We start from the raw sequence: 12,676 nt of genomic DNA, 5'->3' as shown, positions 1-12,676 counted from the left end.
TCATCGATGTAGGGATGACAAAGATTTCCTTCTAGAACCTGATGAGTATTAAATGCTTTGATATGGCTACATAATCCCCAAATACCTTTCTGCTCTTTCTTCCATTTTCTCCCACGGTCTGGCTTCTGTGGATGCTGTGGATGCTGTGGTTGTAGTAACAGTCCCAATTACTCCCCTCTCCCTGCATTCACACGCTTTGCGACGTGTTTCCATAGCTGCTTATCAAGATGTAAGGCCTGTTTCCTACCCCTTGAACCTGGGTCGGCCTTGGGTCTTGCATCATCAACCAACAGAATGAGGTCGAATGAATGTCAGTTCTGAGCCTCAAGAGATTGCGAACGCTTCCCCTTGGTCTTCTCTGACCCTTCCGCCACCGTCTGAATGACCTTGAGGTAGCCTGTTGGAGAAGAACATGCAATCGGGACAGAGTCAGGAGTCCCCAGTCTCTACCTTGCCCACCCCCAAACGTGTGAGAAAGCACAGTGCAAATTACCAGAAACACTGACCTGACCCACAGCTGACCACAGGTGCATGAGTGAGCCTGGTCAAGACCAGAAGAATGACCAGCTGACCCGTGAACAACGCTAAATGAGTGTCATTTCAAGTCACTGAGTTTGGGTGCAGGGTAAAATAATTAACTGATGTGGATACCATGGCCTTTTAGAGCTTGCTGTTTTTTTTCTCAAGTGGAAACGCTTTATTATTATTATCATGTGAGTAGAGCATGCCAACCGAAAAACAAAAGGTGAAAGTAAACATGAAAATCCATTCTCCCATCTGGATTCACGTTTGCACTTTCCGAAGCACCGTTTTCCGCTCCCAGTGTCGCTGCACCTCGGGCCTGTGGATTGGCAGGGCCGGAGCTCTCTGTTCCACTCGTGTTTTTTACGCAGCAGGAAGGAAAAACCAATCTGGCAGACCTCAGTGAACAGAGAAGCCCCTGTAACTTGGTCTTCCCTGTGGGAGATTGACTCACTTCCTGCTTGACTCCACACTGGCCTGAGGCTGCTGTGGGTGCCGCAGCCGTGCCCTGAGGTCTGTCGTTCCGTCCAGTCCGCTCAGGCCCCAGCAGACAGTTCTCCGCGTCTGCCTGACTTCCCAGCTGTAACCAGGTACTTGGTTCTTTCCTCAGGGCACCAGGGCCACATCCTGTTGCTGGGCCCTGCTCCCTCGTTTCACACTCCGGAGTTTACTCCCCCTTTCTGCGTTCTAGGAGCAAACACAGGGCAGGGTTCTCATTTGGAGACTCTTTGGGGAGTACTGTGGGGCATACTCCCAATGGTCCCGCTTTCATTTCTCTGTGGAAGGTTTTGACTCCTGCCTGCTAGGATTTGTCTTCAGCAGAGAAACGGTTGCATTTGCATGTCTCCTGATACTGGTGGTAGGACCTTGAGAAACAGCTGGAAAAGGAGGAAGTGGAATGAGTTAACCATTTTAAATATTTGGTTATTTGTGTGTCTTTTTAACAGCCGGCTACAAAACAATAGAAGGTAATTACACTCACATCCCAAAGCAAACAGCTGGACCACAAAAGCAGAACTTGCAAAGGAAACGATCAAAATGAATTTTGTGGTCCTTCACCTAACTCTCATCTCTAGCCTCAGAAAGTGGTTAGAGCTCAGAGGCTCGAGACCAGGTATCAGAGAGACTTTGAGGCTTTGGAACTGATTTGTGGGGGGGAAAAGAATCCCACTGTTTTTGGATCACACCTAAGGTTCCCTATGTTCAATTTAACAGTAAAATATACAAGTTTAAACAAAATGGAACCTAATATAATTACAAAAGCTGTTCCAGGATTATGGCAAGACGCATTTAATCTGAACTGTGGAATTTAAGTTTTTCACCTCTGCGGCGCATCTCTTATTGAGAATAATTTCTTATACCTATATACCATGAATTCACTTTTAAAATATAGTTACAAAACATATTTATAAAATACATGTGTCTTCACAAAAAACTGTATACTTATGGGTTGGTGTTATGATCTGATCACTTAGGCGACTAAAATGAAGTTGCTGAGGAATCCAGCAAATTGCCCAGACTCATTAGTAAGTAGGAGAGGCATCGAGAAATGAATGGGGGGGTCTGACCCGTGGTGCATCTTCCCGTACTCTAACTAGGTTGGGTTTCCCTACTTCCACCTCTGTGCTCATAAATTTATTCATTGATTTGTCCATTCATTTATTTACCTATTTTTAAATATAAATTTATCAAGCATTATTGACGCTGTGCCAGTGGGGGAGATTGCTATTAATTGCACAAGTCAAAAATATAATTTTCATTGGTCACAAAACCCCCCCTGAGAAAAATGACACCTCACTCTCTGTTGGGCATGTTATAGGACAGCTTGATGACACAGGAACTTAGACTTAAGTAAATTAGCGAAATAGCAATGAAGGGATTGGACCCAGGAGGGACCATGACCTGTGACACCAGGGTGCCTGGGAGAGTGGCTGATGGGAGGTTAGAGGCCCAGTGACTGTGCCAGGGAGGGGGCTGAGCTGGCCACATCGGTGATGCTGGGCTTGCCTAAAAATGACAGGAAGCCGCTCCAGATTTTGAACTTGTGGATTCTATAATGTATTACCATCTAAACCCAGGGAAACGGAATCAGGAAGGTAAAATGGTGCCCAAACAACCAGCCTCACAGACCCACAGGAGGAGTATTTTCTCCACTCTCCAGCCATGAAATTTCTCTGCTCCTATCACTAAGAGATGTTTACCACGGAGTGCCTGATAGATCACAAAACGACTTCTCAAGCACCTGAGCAACCATGTTACGTGTGTGGGTTTTTCACCCCTAAAACATAGCGGCACTCTCCCTCTCCGTGCTGGTAGTTCTTTGGTTCAGTGGGTTGCTCCTTCAGCAAACCTTTAAGGACACTTGGTGGAAGAGCTCACTGTGCGGGGATGACGGATGCCCTCTGCCCAGACAGGCCGCCCCGCCTGTGATGCGTGACGCACTGATCCCGCCTCCCGTACGCACTGTTGCCTCTGGTTCCGTAAGACGGGGCTGGACTCGGTGGTCCAGTAGTCTGTAGGCTTTTCTCCAAACCATGTGTATTCTTATTCCACTGATTTTTTCTAGCACGATGGTTGTTTGAAATGATGAGCGATGTCTGGAGTCAAGCAATTTGGTGACAGAACTAATGTGTGTGTGTGTGTGCGCGTATTGTATATGAAACTACTTATGGGTTTTAAGTTAAGATCTTATGTGATCAGACTTGCAAAGTTAGCTAACTTAAATTTGATTTCTACTAAACATATGCATAGTCCATAACAATGTGTTATGCAGATACCCTGAAAACTATCGGGAAAAAATATAGCTTGACAGTAACTAATTTCATTCATAGCAGAGAAATTCCAAATTTCCAACTATTCTCTGATTCTACTAGGGAAAAATAATTAACCAGGCATAAAATTTAAATCACGCAGGAGTTGCCTTCACCTTACTTGACTCTCAACAAACCAGTCATACCCTGGCTGGTGTGGCTCAGTGGCTTGAGCGCCAGCCTGAGAACCAAAGGGTTACTGGTTCAATTCACGGTCAGGGCACATGCCTGGGTTTTGGGCCAGGTCCCCAGCAGGGGGTGCATGAGAGGCAACAGCACATTCATGTTTCTCACTCTCTCTTTCTCCCTCCCTCTCCCTCTCTAAAAATAATAAATAAAATCTTTTAAAGATAAAATGGCTCTTTTAAAAAAATCAACAAACCTTCAGGTTTGAAAACGTGATGACGATACAGTAGCATGAGTTTTGACTGTCCTGCAGGCTTCTCCTGTCTTTCACTGCGGGGAAGGCGCTCTACCCTCTGCCCTCTGGCCTTGACATTGCTCCTAGTTGGCAGTGGTTGGCTTCCTTTGGAAAGACCTTGTGGGTTTGCTACACTAACTGTATTCTCAAAGAATGCCCCTTCTCTTTCCATGAAAAGCTATCGAAGACATTACAAAAAAAATTCTAAAAATTCTAATTTATGCTGGGTTCTTACAGAGACTAGTTCCAGAAGCTTTGTAAACTCACCAGAATATTTGCACTGCCATCTACTGTCCACAAAAGGCACTGTCATTTCCCTGGATTTTTTGTTTTTCCTTATGTTAAATTCAACTGAAGACAGGTCAATGTATTTTTGCTTTTTTATATGAAACTTGGGAAAGATAAAGAAATGAGGGAAGTTCTTTATATTAATAATAAATGTACACATAGCTTATCTTTTACAATGACTTTATCGTCTTTAAACTATGGCTTAAAAGAATGCATTCAATACATACTTTAAGTCCTTCTCAGCAATCAGTTAGCAGGTTGCGCAGGGGAAACCCAGAAAGGAAGGAGACGGACATGATTCTGTCCTCACAGAACAGACTGTTTAGTAAAAGAGGGAAGAGAGGGAGGTGAGAACAGGCACATGCACCAGGCAGAGTAAGTACAGTGTCATGAGGAAAACCCCAGGGTAAGAGAAGGTGTGGGGCTCTATGAGGGTTTAATGCTGTGAGGCAGGGCCAGCCCCCCGATGAGGCCAGTGGCGTCAGCTGAGCCATGGGGACCCTTGAGAGAAAGCGGTTTAGACCTGAGCAGTGACCCTGGTAAACGAGCTCATGGCCAATCAAGAGTATTTTGAGGTCATTTCCACTATTCCAACAGGTTTCGTTTATGAATATTAAAGAGTTCGTGAATGAACTTTGGTGTTTCCTTCTTATCATAAATGTTGAAAAGGCACCTTGAGAGTTTGGATGGCTGCCCTCGGGTCTCACAAGCAGGTGACGGCTTTTCCTGGACATGGCCATCGAGGTGTTCCCAGGGGAAGATTCCTAATTGGAGGTTCCCCAATTCCCTGGAGTTTTCAACATGGTATTTTCCTGTTTTGACTTTTTCGAATATTCCACTCACGAATTAACTGTGTAAAACATTACCTTTTTCAGAGAAGTGTTGGGAACTCAAGAGATTATAAATCAATAGTCCTCAAACTCTTCAGTTTTAGGACTTCTTATGTTCTTAAAAATCACTGAGAACCCCCAAAAGCTTTCCTTTATGTAGGTTAAAAATAATATTTATTATATTAGAAATCATATTGAGAATTACATTTTTCATTAAAAATAAAATCATTTATATTAACATAAATAACATCTTTTATGAAAAATAACTATAATTTCCAAAATGGTGAGCAAATTGGCACTGTTTTACATTTTTATACACTGAATGTCTGATTCAGTGGAATGTAGGTTCTCGTATCCACTTTGGATTCGGTCTGCTGTGATATGTTGCTTTACTTAAAATGTATGGAGGAAATCTGTCCTCATATATATATGTAGTTGAAAAGGAAGGAAAATTTTAATCGCCTTGTCATACAATTGTAGATAATCTTCTTCGATACCCCTCTAAAAGTCAATGAATGGCAGTTTCATAAAAGTTAGTTACATATCAGTGGACCCATCATGCTCTGTTACATTAAAACCCATCAGTCTATGTTGAACCGTAAATGGATCTTTTACCCCGACATGATTTATAGCATCATGCTTTTAGAAAGTATTGGTCTGCTATGTCATGCAAATCTCCCACATGGTGACACATTTGTTTTATAAATACCACTCCAGTGCATTCATTAACATCACCACCGATCCCATAAGAAAAGCCCTTGAAATATTAGGTTGCTGTCAAACTCACAAGGGTGGGTGCAAGCTTTTCATAATTTTAATTTTTGCTTGAAAGCTCAAATGTATCATTGTCGACAAATACTGTCAAGTGTCCTTAAAGCAATAGACCCATTTTATTTATTATTTGTTTATTTATTTATTTCAGAAAATGATGGTTTTCCTTAAAAGCTAGAGTTTGAAGTTCCTTCCCCTGACTCCCTGTCACAGCGGTTCTGCACTCACTGCTTCTACAGGCCCGTGGCTGCTGCTTCCCAGAGGGGTTCGGGGGTGTCTGTGGGACGAAGGTGTGGGATGAGGGATTCAGGCCCAGCCCTTTGCAGGACCTCAAGGCAACAGCAGCCTCCCCTCTGTGTGGTCTCTCTGCCCGAGGTCCCATCTGCACCGCAGTGAGCACTGTCGGTCCACTGACCGCTGGAGAAAAGACTGGCGTTTCTGATTTGGAAATTGGGAGCATTTACAGCTAAAAATGTAATTTCAAAGAGTGTCTTCGGGAATAGAGATATTAAGTGTAGTTCAAACAGAAGCTGGAATATACCAGGAACTCCAAACCAACACTTAACATAAAAGATTGTCATAAAAGCAGAGCTTTGGTTTTTCTTTTTACACCTTCTTTTTCTCTTCTTTATCAAATAACTTCAAGGGCATCTGAAAAGCAACATTCTCGGTATACTCTAAATTCTGTGTTTCGTGAATAAAGTGATTTCTTTCCGTCCCCAAATTCTGATCTTTGAAGTATCTTTGACTGAACAACAATTAAAATAAATAATTTTTTTAAAAAAAGTATCTTTGTCAACAGCCTGGGCAGCTCATCTGGGAATCCTTAAATAGAGGAAGAGTGAACACAATGCCTCTAATTTTGAAAATACTATTATCATGGAAGAGTGCAAAAGTCTTGGAAAGAAGCTGGTTATAAAATTGAAAACAAATTAAGATAAGTGAGAGAAAATTGCATTGCAAGCCTAGTGCAAGTCATCAGCACAAGCACAGTGATATAGACTTCAAACTAAGAGAGAGAGAAAGCAGGGGAAGAGAGGAAGGAAGGGAGGGAGGGAGAAAAGACAAGTAAAAATTGGAAAGGGTGAAGGGGACATTTTCGGAGCTAGGAGCCCTGTGGACAAAAGCCGAATATTAAGCACCAAAAATTGTCACGTCACCTGCTTTTCCCCCTAATGGGAAGTCCTGGCTCCAGTAATCACTCCCAAACAAACCCAAATTGGGGTAGTGAAATGCTCAAGAGGAAAGGGCTTGGCCATCTGCCACCTGTCCCCCCATTCCCAGGAGCTCATCTTTGGAGAGGGCCCGTGTTGTAGAGCCCGGGGCCGAGGCACTGGCTCATCCCTGCCCACCCACTTCCCCATCAGCCGGCGGCGGGACTGTCCAGTGCCCTGGAAGAGCGTTAGGCCAGATGCAATGGGAGTCATCGCTGCCGACTTCGCGCCACTAACAGCTGCTCTCTCTTTGCCCCTTGTCCACAGAGCCGAAAGTAAGCTGCAAGCTCGGCCGGTCTGCGTCCACATCAGGTGTGCCCCCTCCATCCGTCACTCCTCTCAGGCAAGCCAGTGACCTGCAACAGAGCCAGGTACCATCATCGTTAGCCAATCGTGATTGACTTCCTGTGATGCAACATGCCAAACGCTTCCACCTCTGTCTGTCCTGTGTTGCCGTAGACGACGTTCGCGTGCCTTTTCTTTTCCTCTGTGTGTATGGGTTGCAGGGGGCGGAGTGTGGCGGTCTGTGTTCTCATCCGAAAAGGCGGGTCTTTCTTCCCTGCGACTGGGGGGGACTTTCTTGGCTGTGAGCAAACCCTTTGTGTCTCTGATTTCCATCCTTCTGTAACGTAAATGCAGTGAACCTGCAGTGTACTGTATGTATTGGCTTAGTGGTTATTTTTTAAAGTTCTTTCTCTCTTCCACGTTTTGTGTACTTTTTTATACTGTCTCTCTGAAAATTTATCAACAGTTGATAAATTTATCTACTTTGTTTTATGTAGATTTCCTTTTCAATGTTTTGTCTATGACACACAAATGTTGTCAATGAATTTGTACATATTTTTAGCTCTTATGCTATTATACTGTAATATTTGTGGCCATTTAACTTCTATTTTTATTTAGCTTGGAGCATGATTGTAAGACGCTGTGAATATTGATGTCCTTATAAATATTCATATACCAACTGATTTGGATTGAACGTGGCAGCTAGTCTTTTCTCTTAGGCCATAAAGACGAATTGACGTATGAGATAATCTAGATATTTACCAAACTTGTAGCTTAATAAGGCAATCTTTAAATAAATGGCATTTTCCTCTTTTACCAATAATACCAGAAATGTTCTCAGAAAGGGAATGTCTAAGTATTCATGCATGGTGAATGAGATCTCTACTATCACCTGAAGAAAAGAGACAAAAAAATAAAGGCATAAGCTAAAAGATCACCTAATCCTTCACAGTACAGTATGTTGCTCTGATGTTCGTTTGGATACATGGTTGTACATGGGGAATTTATTATGGGGAAAATTACTACATGTTACTATCTGTAATTCACCCCATGGAAATTCAATACCTTGACTTAATTTTTCAACCCATAATTGTTATTGGTGTAAAATAGGGTATTACCATCCTGAAGCAGAATCCCTCTGCTCCTCAGATTTAATCTTTGCATTCATAAAATTATTATAAAATAGTCAATTATGAAACTAGGGATGAAACATCTGTGAGAAACGCAAAACCGAATACTAAGAATGGAGAGGCTTCCGCCCTGGCTGGGTGGCCTGGTCGGTTGGAGCATCCCGTACACCAATAGGTGGAGGGTTTGATCCCCATTCAGGGCACACACCCCGATCGGGACACTCCCACGAGGCACCTGAGCAACGTTTCTGTCTCCCTCCCTCTCTCTCTCTTTCCCCTCCTTTCCTCTGTCTTTAAAATCAATAAAAGTATATTCTTGGTGAGGATTAAAAAAAAGGATAGAGAAACTTCAACTGTATGTTCTCTTTCTCATTCCCGTGCTACTGTTATTGTAGATGTGACTAGTTTTGCTAAGATTACGCACGCTCTATTCCAGCCCTGTATCCGGTAGACCCGGAACACACGCATTACAAGATTTCATCTGATCATTTGTATGTACATTTCCAAATGCTTCCATCCATTTAAGGTTTGGTGATGAGAGAAAACAGTGCCAGGAAGATGAGGGAGTGGGATATATGTTGGGGGGCATGTGTACCATCCAACCAACTGTGATGAAGAGGCGCCTTTTCTGCCATTGTGCCTCTTCATCACAGTTGAGCAAACGTTTTTGTTGTTGTCGAGACTGTGATATTCCGGGTCCTCCTCTCAGGCTTGAAGGGGGAAGATGGTCTTTACACAGCTGGTTCGACCGTATGCTCAGGGTTGCATCGTATGATGGAAATGGGGGCATAAAATCAGGAATAGAACACACAGCCGACCAGCAAAAGCTGAATTCACTTCATTAACACAGACTCCCATCACCCGAGCTGTGCAATAGATTTTAAAATGACTCCCATTGTTTTCATTCTGTGTGAAAGTTAACCTGACACATATTTACAAGCATAAAAAAAGCCCAATCAGAGGACATGGAAAATGCCACTGATTTTACAATGTAACATCAGCAACACAGTGGAGAGGGGTTTATCTGCACTACCTTCAAACTGCAGAATAAAGTATGTTCACAAACATTACATTACAAATAAATTGTAGTTATTTGTCATAAGAATGCTATTTACCAAAGAGATTGGATCTGGCCCTCCCTGTGTGATGTGGAATAAATCCATGTTACAAATGGGAATGTCAGTGCTGAAATCCATTCGTTGTCATTTATGATGGTAGAGTTGCATTAAAATAATGCAGGTGCCAAAGCAACCGACCAACCAACCGAAAGCTTTGCCTTGTGTGATGCTTTTACCTGAACAGGCCTGTCTGGTCGGCTTATGAAGTCGTGACACATCAGTACTTTGCGGAGCCCTCTATCATGGGTGCCGTGTTTAGAAAAAGAAACAAGAGTTTGTTATTACCTTTAAAGAGCAGCTCAATGCAGTGTTGCACAGAAGAAAAAGTAGGCATTAGCTGATTTGCACTTTCATGCCAAGAGTCCAGAAACTCAGATGACTTTCCGCAACTGACTACAGTAGGAGCTGAGAAATTCTGACATATTATTTAGGCTTTACATACTTGTTAACTTTTGTGTGTTTCAAGTGGTGGAATCGTTGGCTCCTATTGAAAGGCTCGTGGTCTCAGGACCAGTCTCTCAATAACTCCGATACTGAGTAGAATGAAATCAATCAAGCCACCCCTTGGCCCTCATTGCAACCCACCCCCCATCCAAAAATCTTACCATTTATTCCCTAGGAGTAGGAAGTGGAGTGTAATAAACAAGAGGATGTTTATCTCTAAGGAGTCTTTAACCAACTGACAGATAGGAGCAGGGGTGGGGGCAAACAGACCTCGAGGGTCTGCTCCTCCTGGCTTGGCGGTCTTCTCCACACCTGCATCTGGCCCTCTCCTGAGCATCTGAGTTGTCAGCTTAGCCCGCCAGGGTTACAGGTAAAAGTGTGAAGCAGCTGAAGTATGGACTCCAGCCTCCTTTAACACACGGAAGGGGCACAGAGTTCTTTACAGTTCCTAGATGAAGACTGCTGGATGAAAACCACGCGCTGTTTGTTATTTTCTCTGCCAGGGCCTGCTGATAGCTTCCCTGACTCTTGCAGGGGGAGTGCTCCATGGTCCTGTCCTACCCCGTGGGGACAGCTATCATCCCACAGCACAACTGAGGACCTCAAAGGGACATTATGTACCTTGTCCTTGCTTCTCACCTCTTAAATGCCAACTGCATAAACACTGGAGATGTTAGAAGAGACTTCTAGGAGAATCCTTGCCCCACCAGCCACTGGCTGTGTGACCCTGAATACATTCTTCAGCTTTTCCAAGTCTGCTTGCCCATCTGTCAAGTGGGGGCAGTGTCATCTGTCTTGCCTCGTTGCTGTTGAAGATTAAAGACACATGTACATAAAGCCCTGGACAGGCAATACTGGCTAGAAAAGTGATAGTTCCTTCTCCTTTCCCTTCCTGCTTTCCCCTTTTCCAAAAATTCAACTTTCCCCCTTGCTGCCAAATCCCAAGTGGGAGAGTCCTTCTGTACAGTGGGATTCTGAAGGGGGTGGGCAGCTTCCGTCCATCCACCTGGTATCACCTGGCATCACTGACCCTGTATGAAATGGCCAGCTTGTGGTAATAATAAAGACAGACTTTTAGTCTGTTTTATTACTGGCTTTAAATTCTCTAGACAGCACATCTTCCTATTGCGGTCGTTTGAGACAGAACGGTTTCCCCCACCTGTCCTTGATACACTCGATACAATTCCTTCACTATTTCTTCTCCAAATAGAAAACTAGACACTCAGTTGTTTACTGTATGCCAGGGAGTCTATCTGGCATGGCTTCTCACCTTGTGGATCCTACGCACAGTGAGTAGAAACCCACTAAGGGTATCTTTTCAGAAAGGCCTCCTGCTCTCAAATACAGCTTACCCTCCTATTGGAGTTAACCCGTGAGTGAGCCTGTTGGGGCTGCACAGGAAGCTGTCGGCTGCCAGGGCCGGGAGGAAAGATGCAGAGACACGGGTGGGTGTGTTGGCAAGGGCACCATTTACTCAGGATGTCCCCAGGCCACTGTTTTAAATGCCTTGCTTTCTGATTGCACAGAAATTGTGCAATTTACCTAGTAATTTTACCCAGAAGCATGCTCAGTGTAATTTTATGTCCCCTCGCACTGATTTAAATTTTTTGTTTTTCATTTTTATTTTTCCTTTTAATGAAGAAAGGATTGAGGGTAATGCATTGTGAATTGTTATGTAAACCCGAGGACTGAAGTTGAACAGCATTTGGTTTCGCTGCCGAGTATGCGGGAATATACAGCTCTCAGTCAGCACTACTTGGTATTTCTTAAGCAAAGTCAGTTAATGGGATACATATTTAAAAAAATCTTGTGGGCCCTCATTTATTCCTCTGCAAATGCCAAGGGTGGTCTTGCTGACTATGTGAAGGGAAGCCAAAGACTTCAACTTCACGTACAGTTTATTCCACGCGGTTTCAGGCGGATCTTTCAAGTTTCCTGTTCTATGTCAATGTTTGTCCACAGTTAGAACAGAGAGGCTCTGGGAGGTTGTTGAAACAGTTCAGCTGCTAGGTCTGCCCCACAAGTCAACACGGGCGAAAGGGAACCTGGGCTCCAAGCCTAGAGGTCAAGTTACCAGTTTATGGCTGTCGATCTTGCTCGAGTTGTACACAGACAGCTGTTGAAGACTGGTCATTGCAGGTGAGAGTTTAATGAGATGATCCTGTTCAGCTGCCCGTTATTAGCAGGAGTCCTGCCCCTAGAAACTTTCCGCACCTGAGGCTGTTAACTATTGAAACTGATGTCAGCCTCGCGCTGGGAAAGTAGCAGAACTTTAGATGGACACATACTGCCATCTAGTGTCCGAGTTGCGCCTTGCAATTTGTACATGGGTTTTAAAAACAACTGAGTCTAATAAAACTGCCTTGTGACAGAAAAGATATACTGCTTGGGATAATAGACAGAAAGCTTATAGAAACCCATGAACATGTTGTGGGTGATATTTTTGTTTTCATTACTTTATTCCTGCAGTTTTCGGTTGTCTAACTTTTGAGCATACCCTTCTATACTTCTGGGAGCAGGACAATAACAAATCACACCCGTTGATCTCTGAGAGTTTTGCATTATTTATGTTAGGTAAATAACATATTTATTTAGATGCAGCTGTTCCCATTAGGATTTATGGCGTCTTCTGTGTCTTGGGGTTTCCTGAGTTCCACCCGGGCCTCCAGGAAGGGTGAGCAGTCTCCCGATTTTCAGACTGAATAGAAAACTAACAAAAAGCCCGACTGGCTGATGAAACAATCCCTTCAGTGCTTTTCTTTGCTATGAACATGTCTGCAACACACCGCTTAAAGTCCTTTCCTGGAATGAGCCGTCTTCCTAAATTTAACCCCAAAGTAAGT

At 43.6% G+C, this 12,676-nt stretch overlaps 1 protein-coding gene across 1 annotated transcript in view; it reads left to right on the top strand.

The window, feature by feature from the left end:
* The window catches only part of NYAP2 (neuronal tyrosine-phosphorylated phosphoinositide-3-kinase adaptor 2), a 200,477-nt gene that overhangs the window by 163,418 nt on the left and 24,383 nt on the right, over positions 1-12,676 (top strand). Inside the window, exon 5 of the mRNA XM_037139116.2 lies at positions 7,124-7,227. Coding sequence (XP_036995011.2) covers positions 7,124-7,227 — 104 coding nt within the window. The remainder of the gene's footprint in view (positions 1-7,123; positions 7,228-12,676) is intronic.

This window comes from Artibeus jamaicensis, unplaced genomic scaffold (genome assembly GCF_021234435.1).
Source record: "Artibeus jamaicensis isolate MK-2021 breed Jamaican fruit bat unplaced genomic scaffold, CSHL_Jam_final contig_1015, whole genome shotgun sequence".
NCBI classification, from domain to species: domain Eukaryota; kingdom Metazoa; phylum Chordata; class Mammalia; order Chiroptera; family Phyllostomidae; genus Artibeus; species Artibeus jamaicensis.
The sequence above is the reverse complement of the archived record's forward strand: the minus strand, read 5'-3'. Positions and strand labels throughout refer to the sequence as shown.